At 47.4% G+C, this 23,071-nt stretch overlaps 2 protein-coding genes across 5 annotated transcripts; one reads left to right on the top strand and one right to left on the bottom strand.

Moving 5' to 3' along the window:
- The first annotated feature begins 29 nt into the window (after positions 1-29).
- chadlb (chondroadherin-like b) lies at positions 30-8,647 on the top strand. Its single transcript, XM_056577005.1, has 11 exons — positions 30-287; positions 1,325-1,492; positions 1,690-1,884; positions 2,447-2,602; positions 2,852-2,997; positions 3,479-3,760; positions 4,465-4,681; positions 5,346-5,619; positions 6,094-6,509; positions 6,908-7,074; positions 7,526-8,647. The coding sequence occupies exons 2-11, from the start codon at positions 1,325-1,327 to the stop codon at positions 7,824-7,826; spliced, it is 2,322 nt and encodes a 773-aa protein (XP_056432980.1). The 5' UTR covers positions 30-287; the 3' UTR covers positions 7,827-8,647.
- l3mbtl2 (L3MBTL histone methyl-lysine binding protein 2) lies at positions 8,159-21,127 on the bottom strand. 4 transcript variants are annotated; one of them, XM_056577003.1, is made up of 18 exons: positions 21,059-21,127; positions 19,813-20,180; positions 19,547-19,646; positions 19,253-19,386; positions 19,076-19,157; positions 18,825-18,907; positions 17,354-17,471; positions 16,807-16,941; positions 15,640-15,728; positions 15,060-15,306; positions 14,540-14,598; positions 13,236-13,340; positions 12,880-13,027; positions 12,034-12,116; positions 11,388-11,631; positions 10,724-10,777; positions 9,699-9,893; positions 8,159-9,359 (listed from the first exon to the last, which is right to left on the bottom strand). In XM_056577003.1, the coding sequence occupies exons 2-18, from the start codon at positions 20,155-20,157 to the stop codon at positions 9,106-9,108; spliced, it is 2,475 nt and encodes an 824-aa protein (XP_056432978.1). In that variant the 5' UTR covers positions 20,158-20,180; positions 21,059-21,127; the 3' UTR covers positions 8,159-9,105. The 4 variants fall into 4 exon arrangements, with proteins under 4 accessions (XP_056432978.1, XP_056432979.1, XP_056432976.1 ...); XM_056577001.1 differs by having other exon boundaries at positions 8,160-9,359; positions 10,724-10,792; XM_056577002.1 differs by having other exon boundaries at positions 8,160-9,359; positions 10,724-10,792; positions 21,055-21,068.
- Positions 21,128-23,071: the final 1,944 nt, after the last annotated feature.

The following is a 23,071-nucleotide window of genomic DNA, read 5'->3' as shown; positions in this document are numbered from 1 at the left end:
GAATGGGCTCACCTGATAAACATTTTTTTGTCCAAGTTATCTTTGGAGAGCTACGACAACTATACGCGCTCCGGGAACTCCAGAAGTGAAAGAAAAGACGGATCGGCTGGAATGAATGAAGGGATAAACGGAGTTTGTTTTGGATGAGGGGCGGACAGTGGAAGACCAGCCGAGTGGCGAAAGGAGACCGTGAGAGAATACTGTCAGTGGCAGGAGGACCGGAGTGGAATGACCCACAGAAAGACTGATACATGCAATAAACCTGTGCACACGGATAGAGAAGAAGGGTAGGCCTAATTTAATCATCATTTAATGTTTGGAAGGATTAATGCTTTTTGTTGTGATAAGATGCGTAAAGATGAAAAATCGAATTATGTTCTCATTTACTGTTTTCATTTCGCTGTCCATTTACGCACACGATTCAAATTTTATCGCGAAGGTAATCGTAGCAGGTTAAAGGCAAACGAAGGAGCCAAACACTTGAGTATTCACCATCGCCGGACACGTTTATTTACATGAGGAGACTCTGAAGCCAGGCGCCTGGATGGTGTCCGACACCAAAACACTGCGTCTTTGTGCGCAGCCAGCGCGCCAGCATGAGTACACGGTCTAAAGTGTTGATCTCCTGAGGGACATCCACACAGGACTTTTTGCCCCACAAAATTCCACCGTCTCTAGTTTCTTCCACTTTTCCTCTCAACGCCCAGGGGTCTGCCTTCAAGAGGGAGAGGGACCTTTTTTGGAGTGAAACTTTTCATCGATCATTTAAAAGTTATACATCGGACGATTTACGTTTTCTTGTGTTCAGGTTGGCTATGACTATGTGATGTTAGTTCAAGGTTGTTTGTGTGTGTGCACTTGTGGATATGTTTTGAAGGACTTACCGACAACTAAGTCAACCCTTATTATTCATATATATCCGTTAAAAGTAAATTGCCAGCCTCGTAATTCATTAGCATTGGTAATGTTTTGTTATATATAAGGCTATTCTGTTTTGATAAATCAATTGTGGAAAAAAGGATTTCCTCGGATTAGCTGTGTTAATGCGGCACTGGAATGTGTTTCAAATTCAGGAAAAAAATAACAATCTGCCAAAAATGACATTCATCCGTTAAAGAGGGGCATTCTGCCGTTACCCAGAAAGGAATGCAGAATTTATCAGTCATGCTTTCTCAACCCTGCTCCACGTGACCTGTGTGAAAGTTTTGCTTTTCAGATTCAGGTAGCCCGAAATACACTTGAGTCAGAATGTAATTCCTTGGAGTTAGACCCCTTCTCTCCAATTCTGGATGCTCTGATGGTCGTTGAATTTTTTTCTTCATAGATGCATTTCCAGGTGGGCAGTGGCCTCTTGTGGCCGCTCCTGGTAATTCTCCTCGGCGTCCCTGCAGTGCGCCTGGCGAAGTGTCCCAAACAGTGCGTCTGTGACCAGATACAGCTCACCATCACCTGCGTCAACAAAAACTTGACAGAAGTTCCAGTAGTGGACGAGGTCTCAGTTAATTCCATAAACCTTTCCCAAACCTACAATCAGAATGTTTGACTCAAAAACTTGATGAGTCGTTTGAGTCCTTGTAAAGGCAGAATGCTGACTGTGTTGATGATGGAAATGTAATCCTTAAAGTAGGACATATTCTCTCCCTCTCTCCCTCTCTCTCTTTCTTTCTCTCTCCCTCCCTTCTCCACTAGATTACAGTGAAGCTCGACCTGCGAGGGAACGACATCCAGCAGCTGCCCACGGGGGCGTTCAAGCACACCCCTTACCTGACGCACCTGTCCCTGCAGCGCTGCAACATCCGCTCGGTGAAGGAGGGGGCCTTCCGCAGCCTGGGAAGGCTGGTGTTCCTCAACCTGGCCCACAACAACATCGACATCCTCTACCAGGTCACACAGCCGCGTGCACACGCAGGCACACACGCAACATCTCACCACAACAACATCGACATCCTCTACCAGGTCACACAGCCGCGTGCACACGCAGGCACACACGCAACATCTCACCACTCCTTTTGTCGACACACGCACACACACACACACATCAGCACATAGACACATACTAGCGCACACAGACGTACCCACAAACACACACAGACACACACCTGCACACAAACACATGATCACCATTCGGTCACTGCTCTCCCACACACAGGCTTGCACATTGCACACACACTCCCGTTCAGACACAAACACCCAGACACACACACATACCCACGCACAACGTCACAGACACGCACACCTGCACAAAGAATTACACGCATGATTACCATTCAGTCATTCCTCTCCCACAGAGGTATGCACACACGCATCTCTCTCTCACACACAATCCCTGTCTCTCTCTCTCTCTCTCTCTCGCTCTCTCGCTCGCTCTTCCTCTCACATCTTCGTCATCTGCCAATCCCCTTCTGGAAGCTAACAATGGTCTTCCTCTCTGCCCGGCGGCGTGCAGGAGTCCTTCGACGGCCTCCCCTCGCTGAAGCAGCTGGTGATCGACTGGAACCGCGTGGAGGAGATCCAGCCAGGAGCCTTCTCTCAGCTGGGCTTCCTCAACCTGCTGTCCCTCACACACAACCAGCTGGTGTACATACCCAACATGGCCTTCCAGGTACACACACACACACACACACACACACACACACACACACACACACACACACACACACACACACACACACACACACACACACACACACACACACACACACACACACACACACACACACACACACACACACACACACCTGGCCTTCCAGGTATGTGCACACACAGCTAGTGCCCATACCTCGCATGAACTTCCAGGTACACACACACACTCACACTCTCTCCCACGTCTTCCTCTTCCTCCTCCCATCAGGGCTTGCAGAACATCAAGTGGCTGCGGCTCAGCCACAACTCTCTGAACTACCTGGACGTGGAGGCCTTCGGTGGCCTGGTCACCCTGAACCGCCTCAGCCTGGACCACAACGAGCTGCAGTTCTTCCCCTCCGAGACCATGACCAGGTGAGCCCCCTGCTCGCAGGCCTCTGGGACTGACCCACATGGGTTTTGTGTTCATGTTATGTCTTTGATTAGAATCACCAGGGGAGCCAAAGCAGAGAGTGGTGGGGGTTTATTTTTTCCCTTGAAGTCGATTAATAGATAAATGAACATTTTGGAGATGTTTGGAGCGGTAATGTTTCCACGAGATGGTTGTCATGTGGAGGGTCATGTGATCATGGAGAATTCAAGGCCAATGATGGGAATGGAACCACAGGAAATTAAAGTGGGATCGCTTGACATCCTTTCAGGTGTGCATCTTTTATCTGAACAAAATCCCTGGTATCGTAAATATTTCTTATGTTTGCGGTAGAAGTTGGCAAACTGTCACCAAGATTGTAAATATTAAGAAGAGAGGATTCTCAGTGGAAAGAAAGCTCTAATGTTGAATCATCAGATCAATCGTTTCGTTCCTGAGAGTCCCTCTTCATCCACCCCTCCCCAGGCTCCCTGAGGTGACCCGTGTCGACATGGGCTACAACCCCATGACCTACCTGGGGGAGGAGACGGTGTCCATGCCCAAGCTCACCCACCTCTTCCTGGACCACATGTTCCTGCAGGACCTGGCCCACACGGCCCTGTACCGCACCCCCAAGCTGGTCCACTTGGACATCAGCCACAACCAGCTCCGCGTGCTCCAGCCCTTCTCCGAGGGCGCCCCCAGCCTGGCGCGCCTCAACCTGGCCGGGAACCCCATCTACTGCAACTGCTACCTGCGCCCCCTCAGGTGAGGGCCCCGCATGTCCTGCTGGGAGATGAGACGGGCTGGCCTGAGGTAGGGTGGGTCTTTGGTTCATCCCAGGTTCCATGTGGGACTCTAGGGGGTCACGGCAGTAAGTACAGGACATTAAGAAGACATATACATTTAAACGATACAAAAAACATAAAAAACAATCTATATAAACAATATGAGTAGTAGCAGATACTGTTCTTGCCCGTTTGTTTCCAGAGGAAAGACTATGGTGAGCTCTCCTAGCTGTCCCTGGAAGAAGGAATCTCTTCCAAGTACAGTTAGGAGTAAAATGTTACTTCACGAGGTTCGCTCCCTCCTTAGGGATTTCCCTCAGGATTTGTGGGGGTCTCATAATGTGGGCCCGCAAAGCCCTTTGAGATGTGATCAATTAACCAAGCGCACATTAATTACAATTTGTTCATGCAGTAAAAAGCATCAGCAACAGTTATTCAACAGTAATTAATGGTCCAAAAATGATTTGCTTACGTGTTTATTAATGGTGTTCATGTTAACTATAGTGTTCATTATTGTAGTATACAGTATTTACAGGACTAACCCCTAACCCATTAACCCCTAAGCCATATGCCAATGCCAGACAATAATGCTTATTACTGCATTAACTAACGTTAACTAACGGCTGATGGATGAACCCTCATGGTAAAGTCCTAGAGGTTCATCTCAACGTCCTGCTCTCTCAGGGAGTGGGCCATCGACAGCAAGGTCAGGCTGCTGGGGACGTGCGGCGGACCGGAGCACTTCTCCGGGGAGCACCTGGACACCCTTTACCCCCGGGACCTCCGCTGTCAGAGCCAGGACGCCATGCTGAAGGCGGAGTTCGAGGAGGCCACCAGAGTGGCTCCGCCCACCGAAGCACCGCCGCCCAGGGTCAAATGCCCCGCCAACTGTGCATGCGAGGTGAGCAAGACGCCTCGCCACATTCCATCTTTAATTAATTTCATAATTTAATTTGGTTCATTTGCCAATTTATCCTAGCTTAAAAAGTTTGGTTTAATTAGTAACCTCTGTTCAATTTGTGCAATAAAGATATCTTTTTTTAAACCTTCATGTTGTGTCCCTCTTTTGTCATGGCCACTTGAGCCATGTCATGTCAAAACCTACCTCGCTAAATTGCTCAAGGCATCTGCTAAATGGATAATGAACAGTAAAACTACCCTTGAAATCCAGAGTTCTCGCGAGAGCACAATTTTAATTTGCTCGGCGAGTCACTCTGGGAATGAGCAATACACTGACTCCCCGATACCCCTGGATCCGATCATTAACCAATCACATCGGTGTATCTGATATAGGCGATTAGGCGGGCCAAAAGCGTTACTGTTTTACCGACCGGATACGGCAAGAGTCTTATCTATTGGTTAGCTCCGCTGATGTCTCACCCCTTGTATTCCTCTGATATTTTCAAATGCATGCTTGGTGCCGCCCCTCGAGCTGGGCCATTTTCATTACTCGTTGCCAGACCCTGCAGCTTTCTAGATGTGGGTCTGGAATTCAGGGCTACAGTCAAATAGTAACAGGATGGTAAACGTGGTGCCTCAATACGCTCTCTCTGGTTCTCCTGCAGGCCGAGACGAACCACTCCACCTGCGAGAACCGCGGCCACACCAAGGTTCCTCAGGGCTTCTCGGCCGACACCAAACTCCTCGACCTGCGTGGCAACCACTTCCACTACGTCCCTAGCAACAGCTTCCCCGGCGTCCCACAGGTGGTGTCGCTCCACCTGCAGCGCTGCAAGATCGCGGAGGTGGAGGACGGCGCCTTCACCGGGATGAAGGGGCTGGTCTACCTGTACCTGTCCGAGAACGACCTCACCTCGCTCAGCCCGGAGGCTTTCAAAGGTCTCTGAATGTGTTAAGACTATTTCAAAGTGGAATGATGGTTTTTGACGTAATGTTGACGTAGGTTTGGTGGTGGTCATTTTTACAGACAGTTTCAGTTCACATAATTCTTGTTGTGTTGCGGTTAAAGGTTTTTGAAACTGAGTCATATTTTCGTTCCCCTTTACAACCCTTGTAATGTCTTGAAATATATTGACATGAATTTGACACATCCTGTAAACATGGAAGCATTATAAAAATACATAACCCTGAAATTCTAATCGGCCAATAATCCCTTTCACCCACTAACACAAAGAAACAGAATCAGGAATATTTTTATCCAGGGTTTGTTTGTACAGAATGGTTAACATACATTCAAGACAACCAAATCGAATTCCATCCGGCAGTAAAAAAAAACCATAAACCCTCTTAGTGACCCCCAGACTAAAACCTCCAGCACTGACCTTGCTTTCCCCCCCCCCCCCCCCCCCGCAGGTCTCCCTCACCTGACCTACCTCCACCTGGAGAAGAACCGCTTCACCCGCTTCCCCAAAGGAGCCTTCAGGCTGGTGCCGGGTCTGCAGGCGCTCCACCTGGAGCACAACGCCATCGTCAAGCTGGAGTCGGGCTCCCTGGTGGGCGGTGCGGAGGGCGTCCGCGGCCTCTACCTCACGGGGAACGTTATCAACGGCGTCTCGGCTCGGGCGCTGGAGCGGGCCGACGCCCTCGACACCCTGCACCTCGGGGGCAACAAGCTGAAGGAGGTGCCCAGCCAGGCGCTGGGCCATGCAGGGAACCTGGGGGAGCTGAAGCTGTCCGGGAACCCCATCCGCTGGGTGGGGGCCAACGCCTTCCGGGCCCTGGGGGCCACCCTGAAGGACCTGTACCTGGACCACACCGGGCTGGAGAAGGTGGGTGGGCTGTGTGTCTGGGGGAGGGGGGGCGGCACGGTTTGGGATGTGTCCATTGATTTGGATTGATTGGTACACAGTGGAACATCGATAGGGATACCGTTTCCTTGAGGTGTCTCAGGTTCAAGGTTTACTTTGACTTTTTCTTCTTTTTTTTCTTCTTTTGTTTGTAATCTAATCTTATCTCATCGATAGCTAACCATGCTAGGGTGACCTTCAACCTTCTTTCGCTTTCAACTCATACTAAACTAGATTATCGTACATATAGTCCGCAATGCAATTAACTGATCATATACAATTTGGTGGTTTTGTTAATGTTTCTTGTTCAGTTATGTTGGATCATCATATCATCGTAACGATTATTGAGGGTTATGGGATCCATTTTTGTGTGAGCCTAGATGTCCAAGGACTCTCTGGCTGGCCTGGGTCCTGGGCTAAGAAGTCTTTACCTGGAGGGCAATCGCCTGGAGGTGGTGCCTGACCTCAACCCTTTGACCTCTCTGGAGGTCATCAACCTAGCGGAGAACCCTCTGCTCTGTGACTGCCCCCTGCTAGCCTTACGCATGTAAGACACACTCATCAGCACCTGCATGTGCCCCCGGCATTGGAGGGAATCAAACCTGTGACCCTGGCAGTGATAATGTCATGATTTACCGGTTGAGCGAAACAGAACCAAACGTAATAATTCAGCCACTTAATTAAGAATTGCTGGAAGTTCAATTTGATGTGGATCACATGTTTAGTGTTAATTAACTAGACATTATGCCAATGTTAGGGCAAATCATCCAATTAATCATCCATAGCGTTCCCTGATTAGTGAAGCACAGCTGTTCCCAAACAGCTGTCACTTCTAGCGTAGAGGGTGTTTGATGTAACCCCAACAAAAGCAGTAATTCAAAATGTCCCTTACCTGGTTCAAATGCAATACATCCATCCACCTGTGTGACCGCCCAGCATAGCCTCACCCAGGACCGTGAACCCGTTAATCAGAATGTTACTTTCACCTGTCCTCCCAGGTGGATCGAGAGGGTCAACCTGAAGGTGCGGGCCACCTGCGCCAACCCCCCTGAGATCCGGGGCCGCCGCGTGAAGGACGTCCACATCTTCAGGGCCTGCCCGGGCGGAGAGAGCCTGCTGTACTCCCCCACGCTCGGCCCCAAGACCTCCAGGACGCCCAAGACCACCAAGCCAAAACCGGCACACCTGAACAGCCCTCAGATGATCCCGATGTCCAAAGCCAGATCCAAACCACGCATGGGTCTGAGAGCGAGGCCGGGGGGGGCTAAGAAGACGGGCCAGAGACGCAACGAGGCTTGAGCCTGTACTTCTGTAAGGGGAGCTCCCTAACAAACAGGGGCTCCTTTAGTGTGCCTTGTGGCATCCCAGTCAGTCATAAAGGACAGCCCACCTCGACACACGACGAACCAATAGGTATGGGCAACTATAGAAATTATAAAGAGTAGGGGTATACTTTGTAAAGCTCCCAAAAAGGGCCTATTAAAATCTTTACATGAGTTACGTCTTCACCATACCGGTTATCGAACGCTTAGTATGAACAGAAGGATATGGATTTGAGTTTCTAAAGACCACAGCTAGTTCTTTTTTTTACTTATGGTCTAAAGTATTTTAAGGCTTGTCATTAACCACTACAAAACTATACTCCCATAGTATTTCCTTGTTTCTGTAGATTATATTTCAAGATTCACCATTCTTCCTCTTTAACGCCACATTCCTTGCGATAATTGGCCCGATAGCAGTCTCAGAGGTTTAATTGATTCATTTAATTATCGGCCCAATATCAGGGCCCTGGTCCACCTTAATGAAAGTGGGCCCTAAATGTTATTAATTACACCTGTGTATACTATGCAATGTCATGTAAAAATGGGTGCTGTGTGTCAAAGGCCTGTTGTTGATCCAACATTCAGACACATGGTTCAGTGTTTACATTTAATCAATAGATTGCTCGTAAACCAAAAGGAGAAAATAACTGTTAAACAAAGAATAAAACAAAACAAATGTACAACATGTAAATGTCTACAGTGTCATTATCATGATATCTCAACATTAATACAACAAAATACTCAACATTTTCCTTCTGGAAACCCCCATATTGTCCAAAAAAGAGCGGTCAGAATGACAAAGTGGGCAAAAGGCCTGTGAAAAAGCAGAGCAGTGTTGGTGACCAAACTGCAATCAAGATTTGAAACGTGTGTAAATGCTGCAGTAGGAGCAGAGAGATAGAATAGAGGGCTGGTGATGTTTGTCGGAGGTCTGTTGTACCGGGAAAGGATTGATAAGGAACAAAGAGTCATACAACTTTTCGGTAGTGACTGGTAAGGGTGGTTTGACAATTGGCTCATAAATCAAAATACAATAAAACAAAGGTGGACTTGATGAACAACTTTAAGGACCTGATGAGTCACATCTAGTGTAGTCGCATGTTTTAGTTTTGTGGCCTTCTTTCATTACATCATCCCATCCACGCCTCTTCCATCATCCGATCCTGCGTCCTGTCTTGAGTCATATCCTGTTGGTCTCTCTCTCCTCTGCTCCGTTCTACTCCTTCATCCCTTGAGCTGGGCGTGAGGCGGCATCTTCACCCCGGCCCCTGGTCTCCGGGCCTGGTGTCCTCAGGCTCTGCTCCCCCGGGTGCTTCCCCGCTGGGCTCCGGCCCCCTCGGCCGCGCTGCCTCCCCGGTGCCCTGCTGCTGGCCGGGCTGACCCTGGTCTTGGTTGTCCTGCTCCTCTCCCACCTTCTCCTGCTTGATGGTGACGGCTTCAATGGCGTCTTCCGGAGGCCCAATGGGAGTCTCCATTTCTATCTCCTCCACCTTCACCTGGACCGCGATGACTGCAGCGACAGAGTGGAATCACAGCCATCAGCATGTGTATGAATGCGTTCTGCATGTATGCTATACGTTGATCTTTGCATACGTGCAGGATGCAGAAATTTAGGGTCAAGTCCCATTTTGTTTGACCCACGTGAAATAAGAATAAAATAAAATAAGGGTCAAACAATTTATAATGCACTCATGAGTCCCATACACCGTACATTCCAGACATATTTAGCTATGTTTTATATATATTTTGTATATTTTATTCAGCGACAGTCAGGCTGTTCCCACTGCGTCTCAAACTGGAGTGACTGCGATCCGATGTAATGACGGATGTTCTGAATGGGCCCACTCACTCTCGTGCTCCTCAGGCTCCGTCTTGGGCTGGATGAGGCCCAGCTTCTGGTCCTTGGCGGGGTCAGAGGGAGCTGAGGGGATGGGGGGGCTGGGGGGACCCCCGATGGAGGGATGGGGACCCGGAGCCCCGCTGGTGTCTTCGGAGGTCGGTGGGGCCCCCCCCTGGCTGAGTCTCCTCTTGGCAAGCTTCTTCCCTTCGGGGGAGGAGAGGAGGAGCACAGGGACATGTTTAACACCAACCAAGCCTACCTTCAAGCTCCAGCCTTTTATACAGCGCACTGATTAACAACAACAGCTGGTGGACGAAGGCGCTGAACAAACAACCCTGAGAGACAGGGCACAGTGTCACAGCAGGTTTTGAATGCGTCAGCAGTGGGTCACTTCTGATGGTGAGGGAGAGCCTGCTCCAGAGACATGGGGCTGCTGCGGCTAAATCCCCCTGGCCCTTGAAATCAATATGTTGCCCGCAACCAGTGAAGAGTTGCAAAGACAAACAGTCATAAGTAAACAGCCCACTACAATTCAACAGGCCATTATAATAAAAACAGTCCACTCAAAGTCAACAGTCCATCATAATCAAATAGTCCACTCAAAGTCCACAGTCTATTATAATCAAAAGTCACCTCAAAGTCCACAGTCTATTATAATCAAAAGTCACCTCAAAGTCCACAGTCTATTATAATCAAATAGTCCACTCTAAGTCAGTCTATTTTAATCAAAAAGTCCACTCAAAGTCAAAAGTCCATTATAATAAAACTGTCCACTACAAGTCAACAGTCCATTATAATCAAACAGTCCACTCAAAGTTAACAACCAATTATAATTAAACAGTCCACTCAAAGTTAGTCTGTCATAGGCAAACAGTGAGTTAAAATTATAACAGTGAGTTACAGTCATAGGCGGACATTTGCTTACAAGCAACCAGGGCATGGTTTGTAACAAGCCAACAGTCAGTAACAACCATCTCCTACTACGCCTACTAGTTAGAGGGGAAGGGAGCACACCTATGAGCGACGGAACTTACTTTTTCTCCCATACTGAAAGGACTTGACTCTCTTTGGGCGTGCCGACAGGTTATCTAAAGACAGGTTTTCTAAAGATGAGAAGGAATTGCACAGAGCAAAGGTCTGTTGTGTGTCTCAATAGGGACATCAATATTGAATGTCCTTATGGGGACATTCAGTGTCCCCATAAGGACACTAAGTGATATTGAATGGCTGGATGATTTCATTTTTTTATTTCTCATAATGAAATGAAATGACGAAAATGTGCATGTGGAACATATCGCAAGAAAAAGGGTAAGTAATAGATTCCAACCCAGATAAACAAATGTACACATAAAACACTCAACAATAAAATAACAGTGATTGATGATTTTGGTTGTCGCTACCATTAAATATTTATTAAATAAAAATAAACATAATACCAGACATAAGTCTGGTGCCTACACTCCAAGGTGTTGGTTGCTAATTGGTAAATATACAATCCTGTGCTACATGTCGTTCCCTCTCTCAATTCCCTATGATACGCTACACATTGTCCCCTCTCTCAACCTGCTTTGCTACGCTACATGTCGTGTCGTCCCCTCTCTTAACCCCCTCGCCACAGGCATATAAATGCCATCACACAGAAAATAAGTACAAATACAGCACACCGTATCTGGATATTGTTTCCTACACCCGTCTTACCTGGTCCTCCGGGCGAGGGCGGGGCCTGGAGGCTGTAGCCGCTGAGCTCACACCAGCCGACGGGGTAGATGTCGGCGGACTGGTGGTCCACCCACTGGTCGAACTCGTCCTCCCAGCCGTCGAAGTGGATGAGCAGCAGGCGGCCCACGTGGCGCCGCACCGTGGCCACGCACACCAGCCGCGGCTCGATCAGGTCCACCGCCTCCAGCTTCATGTTGGGGGAGAAGCCGTGGCCAAGGTAGTCCTGGACGAGCACACACGCACGCACGCACGCAGACACAGAAACACAGACACACACACGCACACAGTCACACACACACAAGCACGCAGAGGTGAGGTGACACAGACACAGACACACACACACACACACACAGAAACCACACACACAAATCATTGAAGTGAAGTGGCCAACTCGTATCAATGCTGACCAGACACGTGTTAAGGGGCGCCTGTTGTGTGACCAGGTGTGAGGGTGATGATTCAGGGATGTGACCAGGGGAGTTGATCTCATCCATCATACATCTGGGTGGACACACTCCCCACTTGTGATGTCACTAGTGGAATCGATCCTGACACGGATCTTGAGGACCAATCAGCCTCACAGCTGGTGGGTGAGTAGGGGCCTTTTAAGAGCTTCTGGTTGTACCGTGTTGAAGAGCCTGGCGGGAGCACAGACGGCTTGTTTCTCCTGAAGATAGTCCTCCCACTCGAAGGTGTCAGGATCGTAGCCTGACGGGGGAGAAGACTGCGTTAGGGTTCCATTATTGGTAAACACGAAAAATGTCTCTTTTTCTACATAGTCATTTGGCAGGCACAGCTATCTACAGTTTATACTTCATGCTGGTAATAGGAATATTATTATAAACAATTGATAGCAGCCCGATCCTACTCATTGATTTGAAAAACAGCAAACCAATCAGATTGTTCAGAGACAGGGATTTTGTCTAGGGTGTTTGACACCCGACCGAAAGGGCACTGGGTTCGATTCCCGTGTAGCCTAACCAGTAGGTATCCTCGAGAGCAAGATGCTCAACCATTACCTTCTCCTTAATGACCTGTATATGAATTCACTGCAGGTCGCTTTGTGAATCACAAACATCTTTACATAGCGAAACATATCAGCCAGTAGAACCAGTAACAGAACCAGTAGAATAACGGATGGAGAGACACGGGTTGAGAAGAGTTGTGTGTTGAGGTGTGTGGAGTTGTGTTTGGAGGTGTGTGTTGAGGTGTGTGTGGAGGTGTGTATGGAGGTGTGTGTTGAGTTGTGTGTGGAGGTGTATGTGGAGGTGTGTGGAAGTGTGTGTGGAGGTGTGCGGAAGTGTGTGTGGAGGTGTGAGGAAGTGTGTGTTGAGGTGTGTGTGGAGATGTATGTGGAGGTGTGTGTGGAGTTGTATATGGAATTGTGTGTTGCGGTGTGTGTTGAGGTGTGTTGTGTGAAGGTGTGTGGAGGTGTGTGTTTGGGGGGGGGGGGGTGTGGAGGTAAGCCCACCTCGAGGTACGGTGAGGGGAATGTTGTTCTTCTCACAGAAGCCTGTGGGCAGGATGGCGTGAGAAGAGGCGTGGTAACAGAAGTGGTCGGCGTCGTTGACGGGCTCCGCGCCATCGATACCGACCATCAGGTAGCCGTCCAATAGGATCTGTCATCAGGCGCGCGAGCGCACACACACACACACACACACACACACACACACACACACACACACACACACACACACACACACACACACACACACACACACACACACACACACACACACACACACACACACACACACACTTTCCTGCATTGTTTATAATGTCTACATTACATCATCTGCATTAAAAAGATAGGTAAAACAGTGTTACCTTGTGGATGGTGGCTACACAGATGTTTCCTAGGTTGAGAGGGTCAATGGCTTCCATTTTCATTCCCACTTCAAAGAACCCTCCCTCCATGAACACCGTCCTGGGCTGTGGGTCAAAGGGCAACTCGGCTTATAACCCAAATAGCAATATTGTATGGATGGGGGGACTATCCAAGAAGTAGGATTCTTTGCTTCCAAAATGTGTACGGGAACTAGGGATGGGCACGGTTATTCAAATATTAGATTATTCGAAAAGCGTGGGTATTCGACTTTAGCTGTAGCAGATTTTTTTTGATTTTTGCCTAAAGTTAATTAAATATATTCATTAGCTATATTAATTACAGATTGTTCATTAAACGTGTATACTAATGCTATTTAATACTTGGAATACTTGGCTATACCGGCAACCTCCGTTCCAGCGGAGAGATTTTCCCACGCTGGGCTTGATTGTAAATGGCCTCCGCACCCGCCTACCCCCGAGCACGTAGATACGCTCTTTTTTTTTAACAAGAATGAGTGATGCAGTAGATGGAAATGTTTTAGACATACTGTATTTCCGTCTTACACATAATATATTTTTGTTGATGTTCTGTTATATGCGCATCATGCTTAATGCGAGGCAGGCCCATGCGCTGCAAGTGCAGTTCTGTTGATTTCCAAGCCCATCAGTACTTATACTTTTTGCTGTTGCGCTTCAGTTACTTGAACAGTTTGTGCCTAAAATTTACTTTAATCTAATTTCAGTTTGTGCCTTAAGTATGCAAGTGTTTTTTTTCCTTCTAAAATGCTCAATGAATTGAACAAATTGGATTTGATTTCCTTATTTTTTGACTAATAGATGGAAAACAAATACATTTGTTTAGTGAAGGCCAGATCACGGAAGAACTTCAGGCTACATTATGATTGCACCACACTTTTTTTTTAACCGGTTCCTCGAAATAAAAATGATTGAATATTGGAATATTGTTATGCCTTCAAATGCCCATCCCTAAGAGGTCGATAGGTCAAACAAAACAAAACATAACATTTCACAAAAAGCTATCAGAACATCATATCACAAAAGTTACACGATTGCAATATATTTATGGAATCTCACTAAATATTATATATATATATATATATTATATATTATGGCATTGAAAGATTGATTTCATATCGTATCATTTTGTGTCTTCTGATCCCAGTTCCTATAAAAGCAGTAGGAATCAAACCCTATCTCCTAATGGTGCCAGGACGAGACTATTCAAATCAAATCAATACTGAAACTATGAACAGCCAAGATGTGGTGTGGACAGTCGGACTCACCCTTCTGAAGTTCAACGGGGAGCCGTCGTAGTGGCCCCGGCGACTCAGAGTCTCCTTGCCTACATCAACAGAACTTTTTTGTCTTACAAAGATACACCCAACAAAGCATCGAAGAGTAACGCCTCATGCCCACTGCCTCCGTCCGTTGACTGATCCCCATTGACTTTGAATGGGGACGGTCGTGCAATGCATTGTGGATTCGTGCGCTGAAGGCTACGTCAAAAAGTTGAATTTTTTTCCACTTTTCGGCAGCGACGGATCCGTCATCCAATCAGATCACGTATGCAAAGGTAAGCACTGTGACTCTACTCGGGCTCTGACGACCCTGGAAACCACCCCCATCCGTCAGCCACGCCTTCTGAGTCCTTTGACTGACGGTGCAGTGGGCACGAGGCGTAACACGGGATAAAATATCCCCATGCCAAACAGCGAGACACTTATGGCCAAATACCAAGACAATTCAACAAGATCATGACGATATTATGCTAGACATTCTTTTTCCTACGTTAGCGAATCTTACCGGGGACCTTGACAGCGTGCCCCACTTTGCTGGACCACCCTATGGGGTGGAGCAGCGGACTGCGCATGTGGCACCAGAAGTCCACCACGGTGTTGGGCGGGGCGTCGCTCAGGTCCTCGTACAGCAGGCGCAGGCGGCCCCCGATCACCTGGTCCACCACCGCCACACGGGTCCGGCTGATGTGCCGGGGGTCCACCACCTCCACCCGCATGCCGGGCTTGAAGGTGCACTTGCTGCTCTCCGCCAGCTGGACGGAGTCGGGGGGGGGGGGGGGGGGGGGGGGTGGAAGGGAAGATGGTCGTTGCGGTTAATTCTCATTCATTCTGGGGGGGCGGGGCTTTAATGTGACGTTGGAAGTCAACATTGAAGTACACCCCATCGTGTGTGGTTTTTTTCGGTTGCTTCGTAAAATAATCGGCATGGATGTGTTGAACCGTAAGAATCCCGATCACGGTCATAAGGAAATACGTTTTAATGTTGAGTCCTTAATACCCATTATGGGCGACTCTATGATGTCTTCTATGATACACTGATCTTAATGTGGGGAAAGACCCTCCCCCCGTGTGGTATGGCGTGGTACCTTGATGTAGAAGTCCACTGGCAGCGTGTGCGCCCCCACCAGCTTCTTCATCAGGTACTCCTTCCAGTCTGGGATTTTCAGCTGCACATCTACACGCACACACACACACACACACACATTAGAGAAAACCTCAACTATATCAATATTAACTTGTCTTGTTTTAGAGCAAATCAAATCAACTTCAGTGTAATATAATCAACGCAAATCAAATGTATTTGAATATAATCTCATCATGCCTAATTAAAGCAAGCATAATCTATTTTCTAATCATGGAAGTAATGTGTTCAAATAAATTATTAATCTAGTGTACTCCCACCCAATCCAGTCTAATTCAATCTAGGTATCTTCACAAAATGTGTCAATAAATGTCATGTGTTCTTTGTGATTTTGCTGTAGTCTGGTCTCCCTTGCAGAAGAGGGGTCTTAACCTCAAAGAGCCTGAATATATCAGGGTATTTTAGCCGTCCAGTAGGTACATGGGCTTATTCCCTAAGCGGCCATGATGGTAGCTTGGTGGGTATGAAGCGTTCAGTTTCCCCACCGCGCTAGCGTTTAGAAACCATCACGGCCTCTAATGCCGCTTTTCCACTGCATGGTACCAGCTCGACACGACTCGACTCGACTCGACTCAGCTCGCCTTTTTTGCGTTTCCACCGCGATCTAGTACCTCAAGTGGCTGCTTTTTCTAGTACCGCCTCGCTCTAGGTTCCAAGCGGCTGAGCCGATGCTAAAAGGTGACGTCGGCAGACGGCCGGCCACTGATAGGCCAGAGAGTGTGACGAAGTCACGAGAGCGACATGGCAACCATGCTGGTAACGATAGAACAGCCATAGTAGCGCCGCAGCCAACATATTCCACTTCTTCAACATGCCAGCTAATAATACGAACACGAATACCATCGCATCGATGTTCTCCATTGTTGTTATGTGGGTTCTGTCCATGTGTGGGTTACGTAGGTGTTGTTTGCGTCGCGTACAAAAATACGTCACGGCCCTTTCGCGCAGACGACCCCGCCCACGTCCCGGAGGTACTATTTGCGGTGGAAAAGCACCCGCGCTGCTACCGTGTCGAGTCGTGTCGAGTCGTGTCGTGTCGAGTCGAGCTACATGTGCGGTGGAAAAGCGGCATAAGGCACTAGTGGTAAGGCCCACGGGCGGATCCTCTCACCCTGGGGTGGAACCAGCAGCTTGCTGCTCATTGCGCACCAGCCGATGGAGTTCAGGTCCCCAGTGGCCAGACTGCACCAGAAATCATGGCTGCTGTCGTGCTCGAAGCCCTCATACCTCAGCAGAGCTTTGTATCCTGGAAGCAAGCAAGAAGATCGAGAGGAGAATAATAGCAACCGTCATTCAATGTCAGGTGTTATGGGATGCATGGATGTTTGGCTGAAAGGTGTCAATGGTCCAACCCTTTCAAAACTCAATGATAGTCATTCAATATTAAACTCATTGTATTTTTATAACTAGTTTGACACATCACATTATAACTGTGTTATTAAACAGGTCAAAGGTTGTGAACGTTAAAATCATAAAAGGTAGGGGAAATTAAAATAACTTCCTAGAGATGCTTGGAACAAGGAGAGAGGTGTCTTGTATGTGTTTGGCAGCAAAGGAGAAGGCCAGGGATTCCCTCGCCTGTTTTCTCTCCAATAAACCATTTCTGATCGATGGGATTTCTGAACACTCCTGACGCAACAAACAAACATCAAGCCCACCTGCCAACTGGATGACACTGACGATCCAGTACACCTTACTGGGTAGGACGGCGTTGGTGTTCGCGACCTCCAGCTTCATCCCCACGGCAATGTCGTCCCACTGCACACACAGCGGAGCCTGGAAGGTACGGTCACCATTGAGCGCCAAGATGTTATATTCCTTCAGGGCTTAAACAGTTCAGGGGGCGAGGAGAGCAGCCAAGGTGTCAGGTATTGGAGTCTAGGCTGAAAAGTTAAAGGTTCGATCCTCAATGCCTATGCATCCTTGAGCTAGGCACCCCGAGCCCAACTTTATGAGCTTCATTTCAATGCATGCGAAGTCCCTTTGGATATAAGCATCACCTAATGAAACACTCATAGGCCACCATTTATTTGTTGTGGGATTCGAGGAGAGTAGGAAACCCAAACGCCGTCCTGTTTGGGTGCATGACATCCTCCGTAGGCGCTCACAGCTGGGTGAGTTTCACCACCTCCTCCAGGAACTCCGCCTGGATGACGGCCGGTTCCAGCGGTATTTTCGGTTGACTGGGGCCATGTTAGATGACCTACTAGTCCGGGTTGGTGCCAGGATCTCCCTTCAGGACACCAACTACAGGCCCTCCCTATCAGCTGCGGAGCGGCGGAGTGCCTGTCCTTAGTCTCTCTGCTAGTAACGTCCGGTCAACCTCAACGCTGATTGGCTATCGCGGCTAAGCGTCACGCGTAGGAGCGTAAAAAGTGTGTAGGTGCGTTGGGCGCGTAGGTGCGTTATTTAGGTGCGTAAAACGCGTTTAACGCACCTAACACGCTGCTTAAGCGTGTGTAATGAATCTACGCGCCTGAACCAATGGTTCCCAATGCAGAAATGACGATTTTCTTTGCCTCTAACGCGCGTAACGCGTTCAGTGTGGCCATACCTTTAGCTAAACTGATCCGCTTAAACCCTTCCTGACAACCCATGGTAATGACCTGAATGAAAATTCTGTTTTATAACGTTGCAATAAAATCTTTCCACCTTGTGTTTTATTGCAGTGCCAAGGTCTTTTTCCTCTAGTGCAGCATCCAGTAAGCAAACACTCAGACTTGGCAGTCCCACCCTCACGACATGAGTAAGGACAAACGATTCTCTTGCTTATTTGTGTGGAAGTCGGAAAGAATCCTAAACCACAACAATGGACTTTCTCTTGCGTTTTGGCCTCATATATCGCTATTATACCTGTATGTCAACAATCCTCAAGTCATCATTTTACTTTTGTTTGCACTGTTGGACATTGAGTGCACCTGGGGTCCAAAATGGGCACCTGCTACCAACAAACGGTAGATATATTTGACCATTTGAAAAACAATCAGTTGACTGGTAGGATTCTTCCATTCTGGCGTAAAAAACAAAATACCAAAAATGAATTGGGCACCCTGTGTACACAGGCTGCAGGTTGTTTTGTATGCACTATGTCCACACCCACAGTGCAGACTTATTGCCAAGAGGACTCACATGTCTGAAGCAGGAGACCGAGGCAGCCAGGGAGGTTTCTTTGTCCAGGTAGGCGCCCCAGTCGAAGCCGGACTGCAGTGTCCCTGTGCAGGGAGGACAGGTGTCAGAGGGTGTGTGTGTGTGTGTGTGTGTGTGTGTGTGTGTGTGTGTGTGTGTGTGTGTGTGTGTGTGTGTGTGTGTGTGTGTGTGTGTGTGTGTGTGTGTGTGTGTGTGTGTGTGTGTGTGTGTGTGTGTGTGTGTGTTCCTCTCACCATCCGGTGCAGTTCTGGGGGTCTTCCCCACCAACGGCTTCCCGACCCCGAGAATGAGGGCTTTCTTCGACGGTGGTCGTCCCTGGGTGGACACAGAAGGACGCAGACCTAAACCTACTGTCTACTGATTTGAGAGAGCATGCAGAGCTTCCCAGTGTGCCGGCTCCTCCTCCTCACCTGCAGACGGGCCAGCAGGGAGGACTTCTTGGAGTTGGAGGAGTAGGAGCGGGAGCAGGAGGTGCTGCAGAAGCGCTTGGTCCTGGAGAAAAAGGTGTTGATGTTCCCCTTGGTGCCACACCGCTCACAGATGGCTAGGGATGGGGGTGGTGGGCAACAAATACATGGGCATAGACACACATACGTTGGTTCATTTCCTTTCAGTAGCAACATATGATCATATTTTGATTTTATTCTTTTAGCACTAAAGCTATGGCCTCAAACCTCATCTTGCGTCTTTTCGCTGCACCTCACCTGGTCGGTCATCTTCGTCCACTGTAGATCCCAAATAATCCTGCCCTTCATCACTTCCTTCCTCTTCATCCATTAGCGGGACCTCATCTTCAACCGCTCCCTGTAATGATACAAATGGATTTGTCGGTGAAGATCCTTTGCATCAGGACAAATCCTTACATATGTTAACAAAAACACCACAGTATGAGTATTCATATTCTCAATTTCAAATCTCCTTAGAGTGAGACATGATTATATCTTATCTCAAAATAAAAGTATAAACTCACTGAAACATTTGTGTCCCCGGGGGTGGTTCTTTGGTGGGACGGCGGCAGTTGGAGGCAGTAGCTGCAGCCCTTTCCCTCGCAATAGGAACAAGGTGGTCTGATGAAGATGGTGGGCATGGCCCCGGGCCGTAAACTGACGCCGTTCCGGATTCTCTGCTTAAAGTACTCTCTTCCAAAGTGGTCGCTGCACAGGTGGGAGCTGGCGCTGGCGAACCACTGGCTGCGGGTGCGCTGCACTTGTTTCTCCCATTTACGAAAGTCGTCGGGGTCTTTGGGGAACGTGTGCAGTGACACGTTGTCGGCGCATGTCTTCCCACAGCCGTACGCCACACATTGGACGGGCATCGTGTCTGAGCTGCTTGCTGGCTCTGGAATGGATGAATGGGAAAGCTGTAACTGGATGAATCAGTAGCTTTTGGTGGTTCGGGAAAGACAGATGGCACCGCATTCGTTGTCAGTAACATGTGGTCCTTTATATTGCAGGGTTTTGGGAAGTCGTCTTTACTGAAATGATCACTACAAATTTGCCATTTCACTAGAGTCTGCTGGTTGGTTGAGGTCCAAGCCAGCAGCAAGAAGCCACAGTTGAGTCCCTTCTGGATCTCGCACTGGAAATTGGTGGAAACTTTTTGATGCCCATTTGTAGCGTTTATTTTTACAACATGTAACTGCACACTTAATCACCATGATGCCTACTAGGTTTCCCGACTGGAGTGCGCTTCTGTTTACTGCCTTTCTGTTAGTAGTCACACACATTTTTGGTATCCCACGTTGTGTTAAATATCATTTTGATGATACATAATGTTATTCATGTCATTCATCAGGCAAATGCTTAACTGTATGACATTACAAGAACTGAATCTTAATCATAATATGGCAATAACATTCATTCATCTTTCTGGAGTAATCAATAATAGAATGGAATCGCCATAAGACAAAGTTATGAATTCAGCCAACATTCATTGAAGCCCAGAGCAACACTGTGACTATTTTGCAACTGTTGACATGATATGTTAGGTCTTTGTAAACTTTGTAGTCTGCTAGCTAACACGTAACGTGAAGCTAACATGATATAATGGCTATTAGCTTTTACTATTGGTAGCCCCTTTTCTTCGTAGACAATAATGCACTTGCATTGCATTAATTTGAGCTTTTCATACGTAAAGTAAACAGTTTGTGTGACATTTCGTATTAATGTAATATACATATACATTAAGGGCACATTAGGGCACATGTCTTTACCTACCCGCGTCTTGTTTACCTCTAGCGCAAGGAACTCTGGGAGTTGCTGTTGCTGAGCCAATGTTTTGGACATGTGGAGATGGAATGCACGGGACCCAGGACTGTTTTCCAAACTTGATGGTATGCTAGATGGGATTTTTTTCTTGAATTATACACGGGGGATATGTGTGCTTGAAATAGACACATTTACAATATTTGAAAAAATTATGTAGATTATTGAAAATCCATTTATTTTAACGTATATTATAATGTATAATTAATATGTTGAGTAAATAGTATCATCGCTTGCTATTTCAGAAATAGTTTCGCTTTGCCCATTCCATCATATGATTTACATTGTAATGGTTACCATTGATATTTTGTGTTAATTTGTGTTTGCTTAAAAACACACTGGGAGTTGGCATTAGCAGCGTTCATGACTTTTCCTTTCCTCTTTCCCACTGGCCATGGCTTTCTGGCGGTAGTAATTGTGTATTAAGGGGGCGCTGCCATTCTTTACTCAGTCACTGCATGTGTATATTTTTTTTTAACGTTTGCACATGAGGTGGTCCGCGAAAGGTCTTGATGACAATTGAGTTGGACACCAAAAGTCAAGTGATGGGAACCACTGCTTGAACACATTTACACAAAGTAAGTAGGAGTTATAATGAAGGAGTAAATAGGGTGTAAAATGTGTATTCATAAAAATTTGAAAGATGAAATATATAAAATACATTGTTGATATTGTTATTACTGTTATTACTTTGGTTTGTCAAAAAATAGTTTGACCATGGTAATCTAACTCATATTAGTGATTTTCGGTTATTTTTGGTGAGCCGGATCATTTGGATCAGCTCACCAACAAGAGGTGGCTCCTTCGGCTCCAAAACAGCTCTTCATATCACCACTTATACCTTTTATAATTCAGCCAAATGTAACCCGTTTTTACTTATGATTCATATGTGTAGGCCTATATACCACTTAAATTATTCAATACATCCTTGTACTGAAGTAAAATTTACATTTTCTCATATAAATAAATTGCTTTAGCCGACTGTTTTCATTGCATTTACAGACCCTTGAGCGCAGCGCGCAACCCAGCCCCTCGCTTCTTGCTAAATGGTATGATCCTTGTCTATTTCTTTGCCCAAGACGTGAAGGTTTTCTAGACTTGGTAGGACATCCTAGACAGCTTGGACCAATAACCTTACACTTTCAGAAATCTGCTTGCCAGGGACCAGGCGGTCTTTCCCATAGATTCTGGTTCATTGGAATTAGCCTATGCCTGCACGACCTGTTGCTCCTGACCACACTGCATTCTGTCTCAGCCATGACTGAATGGCTCCAGCAATATGGCTGCGCCCCATTTCCTGCCCGTTTGAACCTGAATGCCGGAGGTTGCCACTTTTGGATCCAAGGATTCTATGCACTGGAGAGCTTCCTGTGTCTTTAATATAATGAACTCTTCATTGAGGTTACTGATCGGAAGTTGCAGGATTTAACTGGTGCCATACAGAGCAGTACTGCTCAGACTGCGAGGTAAGCCTAGCCATCCTCACAAGTAGATGCTCATCTTCCTACTCTGGGACTTGACTGCCTTTATGGGCACTACATACACAAGCAGAGGTCACAGGGTCCGGGGTTGTACTTGAACCTCCCCGGCAGGCCGGTTTTGTTCAACTTGGTGGCCAGGCCTGGTGCACTTTTCTGGTTTCTGGATTTAAGCTCATCATTAAGGCTTCACTCAAAGATTCTTCCCAAGGCTCTGGTGAGATGGTGGCTCCTGAGAGTGAGGATCAGAACTTGTGATTTTGTTTCTTTAAATCTTTGCCCAGTTGATGAGCCTCTCTAGGCCTTGGAGTATCCTGGTGCTGCCCGGGACAGATGTTGTTGTGACAGTCAAATAGTCCATTAATAGTGTTATTGGGGGCTGTCACACTCCAGTCTTGATAAAAGGGCCCCTGCATTCTACCTCTGACCTCCAACCATGTTCATGGCAAGGCTGAAAAGGATGACTGAGATAATGCTGTCTGTTACT

This window comes from Gadus chalcogrammus, chromosome 18 (assembly GCF_026213295.1).
Source record: "Gadus chalcogrammus isolate NIFS_2021 chromosome 18, NIFS_Gcha_1.0, whole genome shotgun sequence".
In the NCBI taxonomy this organism is placed as follows: Eukaryota; Metazoa; Chordata; class Actinopteri; order Gadiformes; family Gadidae; genus Gadus; species Gadus chalcogrammus.
Note: the sequence above shows the minus strand (reverse complement) of the source record. Positions and strands in the feature narration are given on the sequence as shown.